The sequence below is a fragment of the Nuphar pumila genome, chromosome 16, assembly GCF_984573655.1.
Source record: "Nuphar pumila chromosome 16, dmNupPumi1.hap1.1, whole genome shotgun sequence".
Taxonomy (NCBI): domain Eukaryota; kingdom Viridiplantae; phylum Streptophyta; class Magnoliopsida; order Nymphaeales; family Nymphaeaceae; genus Nuphar; species Nuphar pumila.
The window spans coordinates 71068663-71090215 of NC_143264.1; the positions used below are offsets into that span (position 1 = coordinate 71068663).

Sequence of the window (21553 nt, forward strand, 5' to 3'; positions counted from 1 at the left end):
TTGGGGTCTCTCCCATGTATTTTATGCTTCTCTAAGAAATAGCTTATTCTAGCCTGTGTGTATGTTGATGTTATTTGACATATTTCATGATGATTTTTATTAGCAGTATCTTGATGTTCAGTTTGCTGTTTGATTGAATTTTGAGTCTCTCTTTCAGGTGCACTACTGATTGTGGTTGGATCACCGGGCATAGCTATGTTACATGTGGCCCTTTGTTGAATGGGGCTACTGTAGTTTTATTTGAAAGGGTAACAGATTCAAACTTTTCTATTTGTACAACCTGAATTTCTGTTATTTATTGCATCAAAAGTCGATCAAATTCATTTAAAGATAATAAAATGCCATTGTTTTTTTAGGCGGTGCAATAGCTAAACTTTAGGACTCCTTTTTTTTAGATAGTTGTGGGAATAAGTTGCACTATACTTTACGTGTGTGTGTGTGTGTGTGTGTGTGTGTGTGTGTGTGTGTGTGTGTGTGTCTCCTGGACTTGCATAACCTTTGTGGATAAATCAGCTATCCATATGCTACAAGCGAGCTCCTCCACAAGGAAGAGCCATCTACCTGTCTGGCTCCCAAAGCTACAGTTATGCTGAAAAAAATCACATTTACTAATATGAACCAAAGTTTTAAGACTTGAAGCCACATGTTTTGGATCTATTAGCGAGTTTCTTTTTCAACTTGAACACCTTTTTCATGTGACTGACCTCTAATTAAATAAAACTGAAAGATTCATGATGTCCTATCTCACAGTTAGTAATTACTAACACCTAAACTTGTGAACAAGAAAGAATGAATCTTCTGTAAACCTCTTTAAACTTATCTAGACAAATTCCCTGTTGATTTCCACTATGTTGTTGAATTCTCATCATGACCACAACACTATTAAATTCATTAGAAGCTTTGTTTGGCAACAAATCAAATAAAAAGGAATACTCAAGATCATCCTTAGGCTTATCAAAACCATTTTTATTTTCGAGAAAGTTAACATTTATTAAAACATATAATTTGTCATTTTTCTTATCATAGTATCTATACCCTTTTTTATTATTTGCATAACCAAGGAACACACATTCAATGGCTTTGGAGGATAATTTGTCTCTTTTTTCTATAAGTATGAAACACTTACATCCAAAAGTTCTTAAAAGTTTTAAATCTAGAGATGTTTGATAAAGTTTTTTATTAGGGAAAATGTTTTGTAAAGAGGATAAAAGCATTCTGTTGATAAGATATACCGCGGTTAAGGCACCTTCAGCCCAAAAAATTAATTCATGATGCTATTTCTGATCTGCCAAATTTATGATTGCAATTCTGATTACAATGATAGATAATTAATTCGTCCATCTTAAAGTCATTTTTCTAGATCTTCAGGTCACAAACTTTGAAATTTGTGATATGATGCCATATGGAAAAGCTCCTCAAACTGAGTTTCAGAAGTATATTAGAGCAGCTGAACATGGCTAATACAACATTTCTTTCTGAAATTTCATTTGATTATACTTATTAATTAATCAAAAGTCATAAATATCTAAAAAACTCAAACATTTTACACTATGGGTCAAGTAGTCCAAAGAGGCAAGCAGAAACATGGAGCAATATGGGAAGAAAAAATGGAAAGGGGGAGTTTTTAGGTTTATCTGAAGTGAGATTCTAGAAGCATTTAAGTACACCAGCTTGTTTTTTAATGTTTCAAAATAAAAATGAATCAAAATTGTCAAACTATGTGATACATCATTATCTCCAAGTTGAACTAGCTCTTCATCTTTAAAACTTAAAAGCATAGGTTGTGTTAATGTACTAATAGCTTCTAAAAGAATTTTGTTTTTTGAAATATAGGATTGTAAAATTAGTCTATATACATGTCCTGTCCAAGCAAAAATTTTGTTCACTGATACCAGACTAACAGGTAGAAAATTAAATTTTAGCGTGGAACATGAAGGGGTATATGCATTAGAGTATGTAATGGTGAGCTCTAAGTGTTAAAAGTCAAAACATCTTTTATGTTTAAGAAAAAATATACAGTATGTTTTTTATCACCCAAATACAGCCACGGGTAGCTATATTTCTATTTCTATAGAAATCATAATTGTTGCATTGTGAATATGCCTTTTGATGGGGCTGCAATTTTTGTTTCAAGAAATTGTGATTATATATCACATCATCATCAAGCCTTACCCTAACTACATGGGATTGGCTTTACCAATTTCTCCATTCGTCTATCTAGAGCTAAAACTTTGGTCACTTTACAATCTTTCATGTCACCTCTAACTGCTTCCTTCCAATTCTTCATTGGTCTTTTTTTCCTACCTCTTTCTAGTTGTGCCATGTCAACCTTTCTCACAGCACCTCTAGAGGTTTTCATGCAACATGTCCAAACTAATTTTATCATTTTTTGTAACCCGAACATCCATCTTAACATACACATCTCTTCAACATGCACTTTATCTTGCCGTTTTTTAATCACCCAACATTCAGCTCCATATAATAGTGTTGGTCTTATAGCAGTCTTGTAGAAATGGCCTTTCAGTCCACTAGCCTGTCTCCCCTTAACACAATTGACATTGATCCTATTAATGATATCTTCTTCAAATCCCCCATTCTGTTTCATCATAAGTTTATTAAATCAAGATTAGGATTTTGCTAGTGCTTTTTTTCTCTTTTGAAGTTACCTTTTTCTAGTTCCTGGAAAGTTTCAGTTTTTTTTATGCTTTTTAACCCAGCAGGTAGTAAGAAGGTCCTTTTCTCTACCGGTTCTAAGTTTAGTCTCATCCTATTCTACCTTCTTTGTTCTCTAGGTGAAACAGATATTCATCATGGTGTAAAAAGGCATGGAAAACCTGTACTTTATGATCATCGACCTCTTCAATTAAGTGAAGATGACTTCCTGCGAGTTTGTCAAATTCCAAAGAAGGTGGTTGAACAAAATAAATTATTGTAGGAGTAGCAACTTAAGACTAACTGGAGTCTATGGGTCTGATTGCTATTTGGAACTTGGACAACTTTGAAACCTTGTCTCAAGTCCGAATCATCAGTTGCATGAATTCCAGCAACTATTGCCAAGTGTGCTAAAGACTTGGAGTCTTTGGTGAGCCACCCAGATAGGACCAAGTTGCATGATTTTTCAACATAAGTTGTATCCTTGTTTCCAACGTTTCATATCAGTGTTCTTATTATATAGAAGTATTTGTGTGATCCACAGGGTGCATGCTTTAGGGACCTTCCCGGTGTTGTAGTAGGAGAAGCTGGCACTGTTGGATGGGATCAAAAGATTAGGAGGATCGCTTTGCCTTCAGGAAAACAGCTGTTGAGATGGTTTACTAATTTATCAAAATTACTTTAGTGTGACGTTATTTGTGCACACGTGGGCATGCCTCGTCCTACAGCAAGTCACTTTAGTGTAACTCTCCTGTTGCTACTAGGTTCCAGATTATGTCATGACCTATGGGCAGGGAAGATCTAAGAGGTGAGATCAGTCATTGTGCTTAGGTGCTCTGCTTCTGTCCTTGTACTGCCTTCTGATGCCAGATTATCTGCAGGCCTTTCGGGTGATTATGGTGGGATGAGATCGTATCCACTGTGCTTACCACTACTGTGCCTCATGACCGGGTAATACAACAACAACAACAACAACAACTACGCCTTCATCCCAAAACAATTGGGGTCAGCGATATGAACCAAAAAAGAAATTCATTTTGGGTCTTCCACATGAATCCTTTTCCTCCAATCATTTCTATCCAACGCCATGTCCTCAGTGAGGTTCAAAGCATTCATATCCTTTCCTATCATCTCCATCCAAGTCTTCCTAGGCCTACCCCGACCTCTTTTAACTAATATATTTTCCCATTTCTCCAACCTTCTAACTGGAGCATCATTAGGCCTTCGCCGAATATGTCCAAACCACCGTAAACGATTCTCTCGCATCTTATTTTCAATGGGTGCAACACCTACCTTCTTACGTATCTCTTCGTTCTGAATCTTATCTTTTATTGTATTTCCACACATCCATCTAAGCATCCGCATCTCAGCTACACTCATTTTTTGAATATGATGTCTCTTGGCAGCCCAACATTCCGTACCATATAGTAAAGCGGGTCTAATAGTCGTCCTATAAAACTTTCCCTTCAACCGCAATGGCATTCTACGATCGCACAGCACTCCAGTAGCACTTTTCCATTTCATCCACCCAACCTTTATCCTATGATTTACATCTCCATCAATTTCTCCATACTTTTGAATGATGGATCCCAAATATTTGAAATAATCATTCACCGGTATATCTTGCTCACCAAGCTTCACTACACTCCCATCACTACTTCGTTGCTTACTAAACCGACATTCCATATATTCAGTCTTACTCTTACTCAACTTAAAACCTCTAGCTTCCAATGTCTGTCTCCATAATTCTAACTTAGCATTAACCCCAGCTCTAGACTCATCAATCAAAACAATATCATCAGCAAACAACATACACCACGGTACATTTTCTTGAATTGATCTCGTAAGCTCATCCATCACTATTGCAAATAGGAAAGGGCTTAAAGCAGATCCTTGATGTAACCCAACCGTTATCGGGAAATTGGTTGTCACCCCTCCACAAGTGCGGACATTGGTTACTACTCCTTCATACATATCTTTAATTATACTAATGTACTTGAGAGAAACACCTTTCTTCATCATTGTCCACCAGAGAACGTCTCTAGGTACTCTATCGTATGCCTTCTCTAAATCAATAAAAACCATATGCAAATCTTTGTTCCTCTCTCTATATCTTTCAATAAGTTGTCTAAGAAGATGTATAGCTTCCATAGTTGATCTTCCAGGCATAAAACCAAATTGATTCTCCGATATCATGACAACCTTCCTCAACCTAGACTCAATCACCCTCTCCCAAAGTTTCATAGTATGACTCATGAGTTTTATACCACGATAGTTTGTGCAATCTTGTATATCACCCTTATTCTTATATAAAGGCACCAAAGTACTCTTCCTCCACTCATTAGGCATCTTATTTGTTCGCCAAATCAAGTTAAAAAGATTTGTCAACCATTCTAAACCTTTCTCTCCCAAGCATTTCCAAGCCTCGATAGGTATACCATCTGGGCCAACTGCCCTTCTTGATTTCATTTTCTTCAAAGCCTCTGCAATTTCTTTCTTTTGAATCTTGCGCATGAAGTCACGATTTATCTCATGAAAAGGAATGGAGAAGTCTCCAAGATCTTGAGCATGACTATCATTAAATAGCTTATCAAAATAATCTTTCCATCTCTCCTTAATCTCCTCATCTTTGACTAAAACCCTTTGCGTTTCATCTTTGATACATCTAACCATACCCAAATCCTTCGATTTCCTATCTCTCATCTTTGCAAGCCTATAAATATCCTTCTCGCCTTCTTTGGTATCCAACTTGTCATAAACCTCCTTATATACCTTAGCCCTCGCGTTTCGAACAACTTTTTTAGCTTCCTTCTTTGCTATCATATACTTCTCCAAATTCTCATTATCACGACTCTTACTTAGATTTCTATAACACTCTCTTTTAACCTTAATAGCTAATTTGACATCCTCGTTCCACCATGATGTATCCTTACCTAGTGGTGCACCGCCTTTAGACTCACCCAATACCTCCTTAGCTACTTTTCTCATACCACCCGCTATCTTATTCCACATTGATTCTGAATCCTCCTCGAGACACCAATCAACTTCCTTAACTACCTGCTCTACAAACATTCCTTGTTTAGCTCCTTTCAGTGCCCACCACTTAATTCTAGGATCTATCCTATGTCTATCCCTTTTGCGGCATTGTCTAATTCTAAGATCTAAAATTAAGACTCTATGTTGTGTAGCTACACTTTCTCCTGGTATAACCTTACAATCGATGCAACAACCCCTATCTCTCTTTCTAAGTAGGAAAAAATCTATCTGACTCGTATTAACCCCACTTTTAAATGTTACTAGGTGAGACTCCCTCTTCCTAAACCAAGTGTTTGCTAAGATCATATCATAGGACAAACAAAAATCTAAAATCCTTTCTCCACTTTCATTTCTTTCTCCTATACCATAGCCTCCATGGATATTCTCAAATCCATCCCTACTAATGCCTACATGTCCATTAAGGTCACCGCCGATGAAAAGCTTTTCTCCATAAGATGTCTCTTGTACTACTCCATCTAAATCTTCCCAAAATTGATGCTTAATGGAATCATCTAAACCTACTTGAGGTGCATAAACACTAATAATATTAATAATATCCGTACCTAATACTAATTTAATAAGTAAAATTCTATCACCCTTCCTACGGACCTCAACTACATTATCTATAAACTGACGACTCATAACAATCCCTACTCCATTCCTATTCCTATTTATTCCTGTATACCAAATCTTATATCCCCAAGGTTCTATCACTTTAGCTTTCTCACCTACCCATTTGGTCTCTTGAAGACATAAAATATCAATCTTTCTCCTACACATAACATCTACTAACTCTACCAACTTACCAGTTAAAGACCCTATGTTCCAAGTGGCTAACCTAATTTTATGGTCTTGGACTAACTTCTTTACCCCCACCCGTCCAACAAAGTGAGGGAACCCTTGCCTATTTGACACCACACCCGGGCGCCGGTGTGACGCGTCGCTTCTGGGCGACGACCTAGCAACCCTTGCACATTTATCACTGCCTCCGGGCCTAGAGAGTACAGCGCGTCGCTCAGTAGGGAACGCCCCAACGAAATTCTCATATTGGTTCATTTTCATAGGATATGACAAAGTTTTTATGCTGGCTGTCACAGGCCTACCGCAACCCTCCTCCTTTATCCGGGCTTGGGACCGGCAGTGTATAACTACACAGGCGGAGTTTGACCGGGTAATGATACTTATATTTTCTTGTTGAGAACGATATTGGGTAGTCAAAAATGATTCTGCAAAAATGTTCATTTTCTTTAGGCTATCTTACATCCTGAGCAAGATAGGGTCCTCGCCGTCCACGAGAATGCGTGGCTGCAAGGTTTTCCAGATTGGTATAGATTTTGTGTCACTGTTAAAGAAAGGTATGCCATGAGTTGGAAGCTGTGTGGGTGTTATTTCCTTAGTCATTGATGAGTCTGACCTAAATGTTTAGATCCCTCACCTAACTGACTGCCCCTGGAAAAACTTTTTTCCCTGCGTCTCCATGTATCTCCCGTTGTTTTTGTTGTTGTTGTTCTTTTTGTATTCTTGAATCTGCCATTTTGTTATGTGTGTATCGCAGATGTACCCAGATTGGTAATTCAGTTGCAGTTCATGTCTCTTGGGGGCTGGGGTATGCACTGGGTGTAGCGTACCAGAACCTGAGCAGCAATGAGACTCTCATGACACTACCAACGAGATATCCTCATGTTCTTCATTTATCCAAGGAAGCACTGTCAAGATTTAGAAAGTAATTCTTTTTACTAATTATATGCTGTTTTATATTGAAGCTGTATGCTTGGAATGTGACGAGTCATCCTTCCACGCTAATAATAGATTTTAGCTAATCAGGGTGGAGCTGCTTTGAAAATAACAGCTTGGACTGTTGAGCTGTATATTCGAAGTTCAATTTTCTTTTCTTTAAAATGAAAATTTTGGAAGGTGAACACAGTATTTAACGTGTTCGCTATTTGTGGCCAAAAAGGAAGATGCGGGTAGGTATGCAAGTATTTTTCTTTTATTTTTTTTTCACCCCTTTGTTAATTCTAGAAATACCTTATTATGCACAAATGCAATGCAAGGTGGTGGAAATTGGATTGTAAATCCTATTTCTTTTGTCAACCACCAACCCTTCTCTAAGGGCTTGTTTGGAAGTGCTAGAAAATTTCATAGGAAAAATATTGCACACCAGAAGTTTTCGTGAAATTTCTCTCTCTCTCTCTCTCTCTCTCTCTCTCTCTCTATATATATATATATATATATATATATATATATATATATATATATATATTGAGAGAGAGAGTGAGAGAGAAGGGGGACCGGTACAAACCATCCAAACCACTTTCTAAAACTGGTTTTTAAAGTATTTTTTGACAAATATGACTATAAATAGGATCTTCATGGTAAAAAACCTAAGAACCAGGTCTTGTAGCAAAAATTTTTGATGTGTACTTAAGATTTTATAATGTGCTAAAATTCAGGGGTTTGAAATTTTTGAAGTTTTCTTGATCATAAAAGTCCAATCTACGCATAAAAAAGGTTAAAAATAAGAGTCAGTCTTAGGTTTTTTTATCATGAAGATCACATTCATGTGGTCGGATTTGCCAAAAAATGATTTTAAATATGATTTTTAAAAGTGGTTTGGATGGGTTGTCCCTTCCAGTCGTACGGTCCCCCTTCCCTAATTGTGTGTACCGTCACGAGCTAAAAATGGGTGGATGGTGATAAATTTGGAATAATTGTTCAGTAAAGATGTGATAAAAACACTGGAATAAACTAATAAAACATGAAACCTGAAATGCAATATTTGATATGATTGGTATATGTGCTGATGTGGTTATATTGTTATTCTTCGTTTGTTTACTATAACATAAAGAACTGTTAATGTTTTAAGTCGAAGACAAGTTTTCATGCTGCTAATTTGTGGAATAAGCTGGGGAAATAGTTTAATGCTTATTTCTGTGTTTGGGAAATCCAGCTTCTTTAGCTTCTATTTCTGTTTATTATATGAACTTCAAGTGTATGTTATTCACCTGATATACAACGGTTCAGTAATGGAATCCAGCGATTTAGAAAAACATGCCGTTTCTGAATTCCTAATTGTTGGCTGGAGTCTTAAAAGTTTTATCTGGAGCAGGGGAACCGTCAACAATCACCTTCCTATGCGGCTCCCAAGGGCTAAGGCAACCCAAATGCAGTTGGGCAGTGGACAAGAGGTCGCATCTCCAAGAACAGTGATGCATTTGAGTAACGAGATCATGCCTCCTGCAGCTAACAGTGATGAAGCTTTCGATGGGAGCAACTGGAAAAAGTATGGGCAGCAGCAGCTGAAAGGAAGTGAGTGCTCACGTACTTACTACAAATGCACGCATCCACTGCCTTGCGAAGAAGGTCGAGAGGTCTGTTGATGGGCAGATAGCAGAGGTTGTGTACATGGGTGTGCACAACCATTCAAAGCTGGAGCTTCCCTCCTAAACTGGTCAGGGTCAGGGTCAGGTCAAGGGATGAAAAGCAGGCGATTTGCAGCAGTGGGGAGGGGAAAAGGGATAAACAAGCAGTAATGGTGCAACTGTGAAGAGCGAGGGGTTAAGGCAGATCAGGTGGGGAGTAGGGATTGTTGACATGGGAGAAAGCCCAGATCGGAAAACTTTTTATATGGAAATTTTCTGTCTGTGGAGGTGGAGAAATTTCTCGTATAGAGAATTTTAAGTGTGTGGACAATTGTTCATGTTCTCATTTGGAATGCCTGGGAAAAAAGTTCTGTTTTTCTCTGTTTCTCTGCCTGTGGAGGTGGAGAAATGTCTCGTATAGAGAATTTTAAGTGTTTGGACAATTGGTCATATTCTCATTTGGAATGCCTGGGAAAAAAGTTATGTTTTTCTCTGTTTCTCACTTCCAAATGAAAAAACAAGTTGAAGGAATGGAAATAGCAAAAGACAATTATTAAAAACCTTGTTTCATTTTTTAACATTTAATTTAAAATAAAAATGAAAACCCCTAATATTTCCCACACATTTCTTGTTTCATTTCTCATTTTACATGATAGAAAAAGGAAAAGCACCTTTTTTCTCACGAATTTTCTCATTTTCGTTTCTTTTCATGAATCAAGTAAACTTGCATTTGCTTTCAGCATTTCTCAATATGATGCCTTTTAAGTTGGGAGCCAACAAGACGGGTATATTTGGATGCAGAAGCAATAATCAAGTCGATGGACTCTCTCGATACTTATGCTATGTTGAACATGTTTGCACGTACTCTTGAGCGTGACCAGCTCATGACACACAACAATTAGAATTCATGAACCTGTTAACCTTTTGTTTGATACCAAGTGTGCCCAAAGTTGAGGTTGAATGGGAGAGTTGGATGCATGGTTAAGTCACACTATCATGACCAAGGGGTCTTGGGTTCGAATCTCATGGGGTCATCCCCAAGCTTTCCTATCAAGGTCTTAACATGTTTTGAAGCAACTTTAGAAATTGTCGAGTGCCAAAGAGAAAAGGGTCTTAGCACTTGGAATTGGGGACATACATTCTGACGGCATATTTGTGAAGCTATAAAATACTTTCTCATCCAGGGAAGCATACAGCTTCATAGGAGAATTTAGCATTAGCAAACATGTGAATCAGTCTTTGATATAATTTGGACCATGACATTATCTCCTATGAAATTGTTCCCCACCTGCCGTGGTACACAGGCCGAATTTTTTCCATGGTGGCACCCACACCTGGAATTATTTACTAAGCCATTTATTGGATCATGTGCACAGGTACTCATAGACAAATTTGAAGGTTTTCCACTTCAAATTTTAGATTTGTTTCTTGATTTACTATAAACAACTCAAATCAGAGAGGTAGCATGCATGGGAAAACAAGCACACGCACACACAACACACAAATTAACCTTTAGGGTGCAGCAAATCTTTATAGCTACTACAGGTTTACTATTTAAACAGCTAAACCAATGCTTAGGGATTAATAACCATGACGTTCTTATCTAATGCTTAAACTTAATTTGCAGGTATTATGATGCTTTAATTTGTTTTATAAGAATTTCCAAAATGATGTATAGACTTTTATATATCTAATGCTTAGGCAAAGTCACTGGACTTACTGTTCACATAGACATTACATATGAGAGCCTTACCACCATGATTGAATAACAAAAATCAGTTAATATGCACGGGAAGCATGATTAAGATTAGATCAATATACTAAAACGTGTTGCAGTAATTTACAAGGAGCCAACAAGTCCATTAATCCATGTAAAGCTTGATCTTTGGACCAATTTTCAGCTACTATACAGAAAGGCTTTGTAGTTGAAAGCAATGAATAACCAGCTATAGCCCTGAGTTGCCAACGTTCAGGCCTACGGAAATGGAGTAAATCACTTACACTTCCTAAGCCAAAATAAAATTACAAGATGAATCATGCTGCAGAACATGAAACAATCACCTTCTAAAATAGTTGATTGATCAGAATCACCTATAAAAGATACTGTGGGAGATGGGCCACTTTCACCCCAAAGCGAGGCAGATCCCACTGCAAATAGAGATTTTCCAGTGTGTTGAAGGGGTCCCAGTCATGTATTAGAAGCCATAGAACCAGGCCCAGATACAAGAAAGGGATGATGAATTCCATCTCTGCTTACCCATCCATCTGTCAGTTTCCTAGTCAGCATCTTTGTTCACAGCTATATGAGCTGCAGGCACGCCACCAAAGGACTTTTTTAACCTATCAAAAACAGCTTTCACAGGGATGCTTGTTACTAGAGGTACTGACCCTTCTGGACCACCATTCTTACTACTGGCTTTCTGTTCAGCAGCAAATGATGAAAGCATCCTGGTTTTCTGGTTAGATAAGCACGCCTTCTTCAAGAGCTTTCTTGACAACTTCTTGCCCATTGGAACACGACGAGCATGGTTCATATATTTCTTTGACCCACTCTTGTGATTACCATTTGCAGTGTTCACCTTCTTCAGCAGAGGTCTGGACTCTAGAGATGAATAGTGTACCACACTCTCTTCATTCACCTGTGTAGAGGGCTGGGACCTGGGTACTCGTTGCATAGCTGTTCTTCTTGCTGTTCGCCAGACAGGTGGAACTGATGCATTTTCATTTTTCTCACTGATATCATCATGGAAGCTGGAGCCAGCAAGAAGCAGCTCAGAAGAACCATCCTCCATGATTTCAATTTGCACGGGATGTCCAATTATTGCCTTTCCATTCAATCTGCTCATCAAAGAAACTAGTGGGACATGCTCACCTTGGTAGCTTGCTTGGACCATCAGGTCGACATTGACCAGCATGGATTCAAACATCCCATCTTGACCATGCTCAGTATCATACATCGGGTCAATTTCAGATGCATAAAACCTTGGATCCAAGCAATCATCTGATTCTTCCCAATAACCACCCAAAGCTTCCTGAGAAAACCACGGCTCTGAATTCATACTCATTATACTCTCCTCTGCTTCATAGAAATCTTCATCAGCACATCCATTGGGTATATCCATGTGCCTCTTGCTTAGATTTCGCATGTTTCGCTTTCCTTTCAACTGCCATTCGGACACACCATTGGTTGAACGCTGCTCAAAAGGGTGTGATTGAGATGCATAATGTGAATATCCTGAATCATCAAAATCTTCACAGCTCATCTTTCCTGGCCGCCCTCGAACTCGGAAAACAGATGAACTGTATTTAAGATATCTTTCTGTGTTTCCTGATCCTTGAACAGCAAGTATCCGAGAGGCATCTGTGCAGAACAGATCATAACAAATATAATCAGGGTAACAAGAAATGGAAGAAGAAATGCTAGCTCCAACTGATAAAATTATTGACACTGATTTCACATCATATAAAAAAATTAAACCAGCATGATATAATTATCTAAATGGGTAATGAGCAGTCACCACCAAGTTGTCATATATACATATATATATATAGATGCTAAATGGGTTTTTCGGCTTTTCCGGTGGTTTTCTCGCCCACCCCATAGATGTGTTTGGCATGGTCAATTTACTAGGAATTGATGCCCGAATCATGTTTTATCGATGAAAAATGACATTTGGAGCCTCAAAAATGTACAAAGGTTTTGGACGGTTGATTTTTCGAACCTTATAAAACCCCACCCATGTGTCAAAATTGAATGCTCCAAGAGCTGATCTCTATAAAATCAAGTATGTAGATCACATCTGCACGGTCAGATTTTAAAAATACAGCTTGAAAAACCCATTTAGAATGTTTGCATCACTATATATAAGGAAAATATTGACCACTATCGAGTGTACCGTACACTCTAGTAGAAATCACCCATTCTTTCACATTTTCTTGTTTTTTTTTTGTAATTCAAGCCCCATGGATATGATCTATATGGTTTGCTTAGTCAGAAGCACTTTTTTACTTTGAAACCACCCAATACAAAGTGCGTTTCCTAGTAAATGGACCATGCTGAATGCATTTGTGGGGTTAAATTGGTCAAATAAAGCATGCAGATACGAGATTCAGCTAGAGAGTACTGTACTCTATAGTGTAGTTGATATTTCCACACACACACACACACACACACACACACACACACACACACACACACATATATATATATATATATATATATATAATAAAATGGTTTATCTCCTAAACCGTATGCGCAGGTATTTGCTTAATGTGAACTTACAAACGTACTCTATATAATTTACTTAGTAGAAACATGCTTTAGATGAGGTACTTTTCATGTTTAGATGTGTTTTAACAGTGATATAAAAAAAATGGCGCATATCGCACTAAATGAAGAAAAATCTAGATTTTCTGGTTAAATTGATTTGATGGAAAGCACAACTTTTTTAGGAGCTACAAATCTCTCTCTCTCTCTATATATATATATATATATATAGAGAGAGAGAGAGAGAGAAAGAGAGAGAGAGAGACTTCAAAAAGTCATCTGAATGTGCTTTTTGATCAATCTGATCTTGTAGATGTGATTATTGTTGTTTATTTACTAGAAAACATGCTTTTGGCTTGAATTATTTCGATGAAAATACTTGGTTTTTTTTTCATTGAAAAGTTTGGGTGCAATATAGACGGATGATTTTCAGATTTTTTTAAAAACCTAAAAAATTTCCTCAACTAATAGATGTTCTCTACTAAAAAACTATAGAGATCACATTTATTGGGTTGGATTTATAAAACATACATGAATAATATGGTCCATACTGAGTCCACCACACTCATTGGACAGGACCTATTGTATACCAAATAAATATTCCAAATTTCAAAAGAGTGGACAATCTGGAGCAGAACATGAATCAATAAACAGGCACCAAAACACAGAAGTGTTTCTGGACAAATGGAGCAAAAACTAATGTCAAACCTGAAACCATGGCAGTCTCTTCCTCCATGTCATGATTGAAGGAATCCTGCTCGCAAGAATCAGATTCTCCCTCATCCATCAACCTGTTCTCTGTCAATGAACTGGGATAGAGAAGAGAGTTATCCGTCCCAAACTGGGTTTGAGATGTCTGCAATTGCATTTGATCTGGAAAATGCCCTGTACAGCCCATACTATCATATGATGGGTTTTTCCCCCTTGTTGAAGATCCCAAAGTACCCCTCTGCACGGTTTCCCCTTGCATTGAAATAGGCAAACCCACACCATCAGATTGTGATGCTTGGCATACTGGTAGTTTTGCACTACTTTGCAATACCTGGACAAGAGTACGTCGCCTATCACGCCTCCTAACAAGAGATTCTTCACTTGAGCCACCATGTGGCCACTTCCTTTTTATGGCAAAAGAACTTCTCTTGCTGCTTATCAGATGTGCAGTTCCAGTGCGACGACCACTGGAAGAGATAGCACGAACGAGATTTTCGGATGGAGAGGCTCTTCTGCTACCTTCAAATGCTGAGAAGGAATTTCTTCTCTTTGATGATGCAGTCTTGAGTCCAAAGTCTTGTAGGCCCCTCATCCGAGGCATGGCTTCAGTATTATCATCTTCCCAGTGTATTTGGTTAGCCTGTTTAATCTTTCGTATAGATATAGGACTTGACATGCATTCTTCATTCAAGGATGAACCCATCTTTCTGGAAAGTAGCTGTGACTTTATATTCATATATCTAGCCATACCTTTAGGTTCATGTTCCCTGAAATTATTATTTGAAGGAAAAGAGTGCTCCAAGTCCTTTTTCATAATTTGAAGCCTCTTATCATCCATAGAATTAGAAACATCAGCAAATTTTTGTTGTTTCGTTTCAAATTGCTGCTTTTCAAGCTCGAGAGCATGAAGAATGGCATCTTCTCGACGTGCATATTTCTCTCTTTTCCTTGCTGGAAGGCCCAGGGCAGATTCAGCCTTTCTAATACAGCCATCAAATTCACCACATCGAAATGCCTTCACACGCTTGGACTTCTCCATATTGTACCAATCTCTGAAGAGTAAAACCATTGCACATTTATGTGATATAAGATTTTAATTTGAAGAATCTGCAGCACATAGGCATGGAAACAATATGAACACACTTCGTGAAACACAGGAGCTTTGCAAAACTAGGATGTGAGGGACATGGCTGCACTATATATATATATATATATATATATATATAGATATGTGTATGTGTATTCAAAATTCTGAATCTAATGTAAGAAAGCATCAATACGATCTTAATTGCAAATTCTTTAACAACTACTCTATGCCATAACTAATTCACATCAAATAATTAATCCAACTTGAGAATTGAAAGTAACACACTTTCAATGAATAATTTTAAAGGGAAAATGTGCAAGTAAATACAAAAATAAAGGACCAAGGTCATAAAAAGTAATAGATGAAATAAGTAACACAGTGTTGATCATGTCCATCAGAGGCATGTCTGCCATTGCTTTTAACATGACACATGAATGCTAAATGAAGTGTCTATGTGACGAACGAAAATATGGCTTACAATCCAACATCCTTAAAAGCAAACTTATAACTGGCTGTTTTGATTCATTGGAACAACTCGATGAAATTAGATGATCATTTTAGAAGGCCTTAATGTCTGTAGATAGAACATCCAATTTTCTTTTCAATCCACAAAATTATGCAAGCATATCTGCATATGAGATAGCTAACTAGAATTGAAAGCATACAAGGTTCAAAGAAGTATAGAATAAAAGTGATTATCCTCCCAGACAGTTACAGGGATCTTAATGTGCTTGGCTTCATGAACAAAACAAAAATATAATTAAGTCCACATCGGCTAACATACAAATGGGATAGTAGTCCCACAATAAACTAAGTCAAACAACTTCAAATGTGCAGCAAGCACAAATGTTCATGACTCCTCACACAACATCGTGCAACAGTTAGAAACTAACTGATAACTTTCACTGTTGACCCATACATATAATGGGTGGGTTAGTTCAACAATCATGACTGCGTTGTGTTTGATTTTCAAGCTCACTATATAAAAGCTGTGGCAGATAAACCACATAATATCCTTTAGTTTACAAAATACCATTATAAACTAATTGTTTCCACAATTAACTCGAGAGACATTTAGTATTCCAACAACCAGACAAAAGTTTCCACAGTTTTTTTCTGAAACCAACTCTATATTTCACTCAATCATGGAGATCAAGAGAGTGGGTGGCAGAGAAATAACTTGCCATGAATCAAGAGAACAAACTATGTGAGTAGTAACACCAACGAACAATTTCCAATACTGCAATCATCTCTGATCTTAAGATCAAATAAAACAGTACAATGTCCACAACATGTTAATTGCTCAAATTTGTCATCTTTTGCATAATTTTCAATTCAGGGCAGATAGAAAATCAAGTGAAATATCAAAGTTATGCTGAAGACGGAACCCAATTCCAACAGATAACAAATAAACGACTACACCCATTCTCAGCATTCAACCAACACAACATTCAAGAAAATTAAAAACAAAAAAACACACACACACACACAAATCATAAACCCTGAACTCACTGTATAAGCTCAATATGATGCTACTGATGAAACCAAATCATTCGAAATATTTTGGACCAAAAAACAAGCATAAACCGCATACAATCTGACTGAACCCACTGTATGGAGTATAGACTCTACATACTGATACTGATCAAACCAACCGTTTCAAACAACATCCAACAAATAGAGCAAGTTAAGAGTACAAAACGGAGAGAGAGAGAGAGAGAGAGATTACACGCTCGCGTCTTCTCTTCCAAGAAGCTTTACCGGCGTCCCCGTCCTCGGCGACATCAAGTGCGTCGCAGAGAGCTCGCTCTGCCCCAAAATTCTTCCGGGCCACCATGACCCATTCCTTCTCCTCACCCAAACAATGGTACCCACGCTACAATCCATCACCTCCCCTTCCGATATTCCCATCCCTCCGATCAAAACCAAGAACACCCACAAATCTAAAAGTCCTATTTCCCTTCAAAAAAGAACTCACATGCACATAGATCTGATCAAATCACCGCTGCCCATCCGCTCACCCTCCATCGAACCTCTGAAAATAACACATAGTTTTCCCAAAACCTACAAGGAGAAAGCCCAGAGTTTCTGAATCCAACGGGTAGAGTCGTTTTCTGGATGTGGGTAGTCTCCAAATCCTGATAAAACCATCCGAATCATGAAATTATGAGATTGATTGATCATGGGTGCGATGTTTCCGGAGTTCCAAACATGATCCCAACGAGATTTAGGGTTTATTTTCCTTTTTCGGCCCTTCTCGTTCTTTCCTTCTTTTACCTCTTCTTTTGTTTCCCTTGTGCGTAGTGTCGAGATGTACAGAGGACGAGAGAGAACACAGAAATTTGCAGTGTGAGAGAAGGAGAGGGAGAGAGGGGCTTAGACCAGCCGAACCTGAGTAAGGTTTTCTTAATCATAGGTTCCAACCCAACTAGGGTTAGGGTTAAGCCTTCAAGGAAATAATTAGGGCATTGCCGGAGGTAATTAGGGCAAACTATTTGACCAAAGCTACTTTACAGCGTTGCCAATTTGGCACAGTGAACCCCGCTTGGTTGGGGTAAATAAAAAATTGGCATATTGATAATAGTAAGATATTACCGTAGCAGTTTTTTTAGAGACTCGGTTTTCTCGTCTCGGATGAATCGGTTCATAAGTTTGGTCATTGGGGGGAAGGGGATGCTAATTTATTTTCAGCCGTTGGATTGTATTGTGCAAAATGATATCTGTCTCAGTCGAGTCGGTTTTACAAATGACTGGGTCTTCAATCTATTGGTTTACTTGAGAGATGGAAAGAGAAAGTAGGGATTTTGCGGTGGTTGGCATAACGTTGCTAGGAATGTCAACGGGTTGAGTTTATCCGGACCCGACCCATACCAAACCCTATAGGATCCGGGTATGGTGACAAATAAGAAGACCCGATTAAAATGGGTCCGGACCTTGGTTAATACATGGAGCTGGGTATAGTTTGTGAAATTTTATACCAAACCCAGGCCCGACCCGAGTTACGATGGACCTTGGTTAATACATGGACCTTGGTTAAGACTCGCAAATTTTCAATGTAAAAATTATAAAAAATATTATTTTATCAGGGCCTGGTTCATGTAGTTCTTATCGAGTCCAGGTATGATTTCTCTTATGGTTAGTCCAATTAGACATGGATCTGGACCCGATACTATACCCAAAAATTGAGACTAGGTTTGGTTTCACTGAGTCTGAACCAAACCCGACCCATTGATGCCCCTAAAGGTTGCATGTAGGGGTGTCAACAGGTCGGGTTTGGTTCAGACCCATGTGAAACCAAACTTTTTGGTATGTTATTGGGTCTGAACCTGAGTCTAATCAGTTCTACTATAAGAAAAAACATACTCAGGCCCGATAAAAACTACATGAATCAGGCCCGGTAAAACCATCTTTTTATCATTTTTACATCAAAAATTTGCAGGTCTTAATTGAAACTCGGGTCAGGTTCTGGTATAAAATTTCACAAACTATACCTAGGCCCATGTATTAATCAGATTTTGAGTCTTGACCCGCAGGTCTTCTTATTTATCACCATACCTGGACCCTATAGGGTTTGGTTCGGGTCGGTCTAGGTAAACCAGACCGGTTGACCCCCCTAGTTGCATGTGTTGATAACATGGTACTGATTTAACCTATGTAATTGTAGATGTGGGGGAGTCAGGGGACTGAATTTAGTGCATGGTATAATGTCTTAGACCCTTAGTAGCTATTTATGTGGTTTGAAACTCTATTTGTTCATTATTGCAGATAAATAGCCAGCTATGCAAGACGCCTGAGCCGTCGGCATAGGCTGGCTTTATTTAGCATTAACAACCTCTAAATGCCCAGGCCTACTTGAACTTTTGGTGGGTCAGGACCACCCTATAAAAACTTGTGCCAGTGTTTGTGAAGGTGCTGAGATGAAAGCACCGGATCAAACCCCACTGGCGGGTGTGTCCGTAGCTTTCAGAGGTGGGCCACGTAAGGCAGGGTGGTCATGGAGCCCCATCCGGGGTTTTCCTTCGCTTGGGCAAGGGTTTCTTGTCATAAGAGAGAGAGAGAGACGAACTATAACCATCAACATTACGATACGAAAACAGGTTCAATCAACATTGAACCTACCGGATAACCAAACATGGGCCCAAGACATGCTAAGGAGCCCCAAAAATAAGGGGAAAAAAGAAAGAGAGAGAGAGAAAGAGAGTATGGATAATCTCATTTGCAAGTATACCACTATCATGAATTTGCTTCCCTGGTAAGAATGTGCCTTCAAATGTAAAGATCCTAACTGACAAAGCCTCCTTCAAATGAATCATGATTATTGAGACTTTGTCAACCCTCTCTTGCTAATATAGCTAATGTTTCAACAAAAATTGAGATTTACAATAATTATAAGGGATGTTAATCCTATCAAAACTGTTCAACCTGTCTAATAATTAACTCCATAGTCATCTCCCTTCTTGATCTCCTTCCTCCAATTACTTGCAGCAGTCTATGAAAGAGGCCTGTTTCCATTAATACTTTCCCTGTTAATCCACTCCCTGTCTTCTTGTTAATATACTAACTTACCCTCAACTTTGAGGGTAAATATACTTACCCTCAACTTTTTCTTTTGTTAATCTGAGTGAGGTAAGCCCTTTCTCTTGCACTCCATTTGTGGATTAGAGATCTAATCACCGAAGATGAGCTCTTCTTTGATTCACTGTCATGCATAGGGAGAACGGGACACTGTGTTGAAATAATTTTAAGTATTTTTTTTATATTTATTAAAGAACTAGACGATTCAGGGGGTGAAGCGTATCAAATTTCTGTTTATACGGTACATATTGGCCGATACTGACAAGGTTGATGATATGCACTGTTGCTTTTGTCCTATTGTTTTCAAGAAAATATCATGTTCATTTGGCAGAATCCCACTTGGTTTTAGACTACCTCACAGAGACACATGGACAAGAGGATGCGTGTGATGCCGAATGACTCGAAAGTAGGGATGGCAGTGGACCTGGGGACCGCCCCACCTCGCCCCATTTGGACCCAGGATGAAGGGCATGAAACGGAGATGAAGGTTAAAATCTATCCCCCGTGCGGGGATGGATTTACGCTTTTCCCCGCCCTGCCCCGTCTCCATCCCAATCCCCGCCTAACCTCGTCCCCAATCCTTTAAGGGATGACTATAAACTAAGGGTAAACGGGCTCCACCCTGCCTCGCCCCTGTTTGAACCGGGGATAGAGAACATGAAACGGGGATGGAGGCGGGGGTGGAGGTTAAAATCCATCCCCGTGCGGGGATGGAGGTTCAGATTTTGAAACAGGGCCTCCGCCCCAATCCACTGCCATCCCTACTCGAAAGTTCAAATTTTTTTTACAAAAGGTGACACGAGGACATGGAAATTTTAAATTTTTAATCAATAAGACTATTTTTTATTTTAATGTTAAAAATACAGTTTTATTAAAACAAAACCTTGAAAATTTTAAAAATATTAAAATATGGTATGCATGTGTCGTGTGTTCGTGTCCATGTGTTTGAGCGTGTCTGCTTGTGTCACTAAGAACACATAGGGGTGGCAATTGTGTTGGGTTGGCGGGTCGACCCAATGGGTTGGTGGGTCAGCATACCTCAACCCGAACCCGACCTGTTTATTAAACGGGTAACCCGACATGACCCGCCAACCCGTTTAATAAACAGGTTGGGTCGGGTAAACGGGTTGGCGGGTTGACCCGCCCGCCTAACCCGTTTATTAAACAGGTCAGCCGGGTTGGCATACCCCTAACACGAACCCAACCCGTTTAATAAACGGGTTAGGCGGGTCGACCCGTTTATTAAACGGGTTAGTTTAATCCCAACCCGCGGGTAGTGTCAGGTTTGGCCACCCCAAGGGACACACCACCAAAATGGCATGTCCGTGTGACATAGGTTTCAGTTCAACAATATTGATAGGTTCTATTAAAAATTTATTGTTAAAAGAATAAGTGATTATTTAATGGTAAAATGGCAATTGCAATGTTCACTTAGTAGCAACCTCGAGCAAAATGGAACTTTAGGTCTTTACTAATTAGGGAAAATTCTATTTAGGGTTTAATCTTTTTGGCCTAAATTCAAATATAGGCTTCATATTTTTAAAATTCCAAATATGAGCATTTGTTTCACAAGTGAAATTACAATAATAACCTTAAGAGTTCAAAATGTTTACTTTTCTTTTTTATGAGAATAAATGAGTATTTTTCAATTTTCAAGGGACAATACAGTCTACCAAAAAGGAATCACCTTTTTCCAAGATGATAGGTATTGACATGAGGTTCTTATTTGACTGTTTTCATGAAAAGTTTCTCATATTAAGAATTTCAAAAAAGTGAGGCTCATATTTGAAATTAGGGGTAAAATGTCAGCCCACAAATGAAAATTTTCTTTCTAATTAACCATGACATAATTTAGGTGCCTTT

At 38.5% G+C, this 21553-nt stretch overlaps 1 protein-coding gene across 2 annotated transcripts; it reads right to left on the reverse strand.

Moving 5' to 3' along the window:
- Positions 1-10848: 10848 nt before the first annotated feature.
- LOC149813498 (uncharacterized protein At1g51745-like) lies at positions 10849-17466 on the reverse strand. 2 transcript variants are annotated; one of them, XM_089992405.1, is made up of 3 exons: positions 16845-17466; positions 14026-15080; positions 10849-12411 (listed from the first exon to the last, which is right to left on the reverse strand). In XM_089992405.1, the coding sequence occupies exons 1-3, from the start codon at positions 17024-17026 to the stop codon at positions 11327-11329; spliced, it is 2322 nt and encodes a 773-aa protein (XP_089848531.1). In that variant the 5' UTR covers positions 17027-17466; the 3' UTR covers positions 10849-11326. The 2 variants fall into 2 exon arrangements, with proteins under 2 accessions (XP_089848531.1, XP_089848532.1); XM_089992406.1 differs by having other exon boundaries at positions 14026-15135; positions 16845-16981.
- Positions 17467-21553: the final 4087 nt, after the last annotated feature.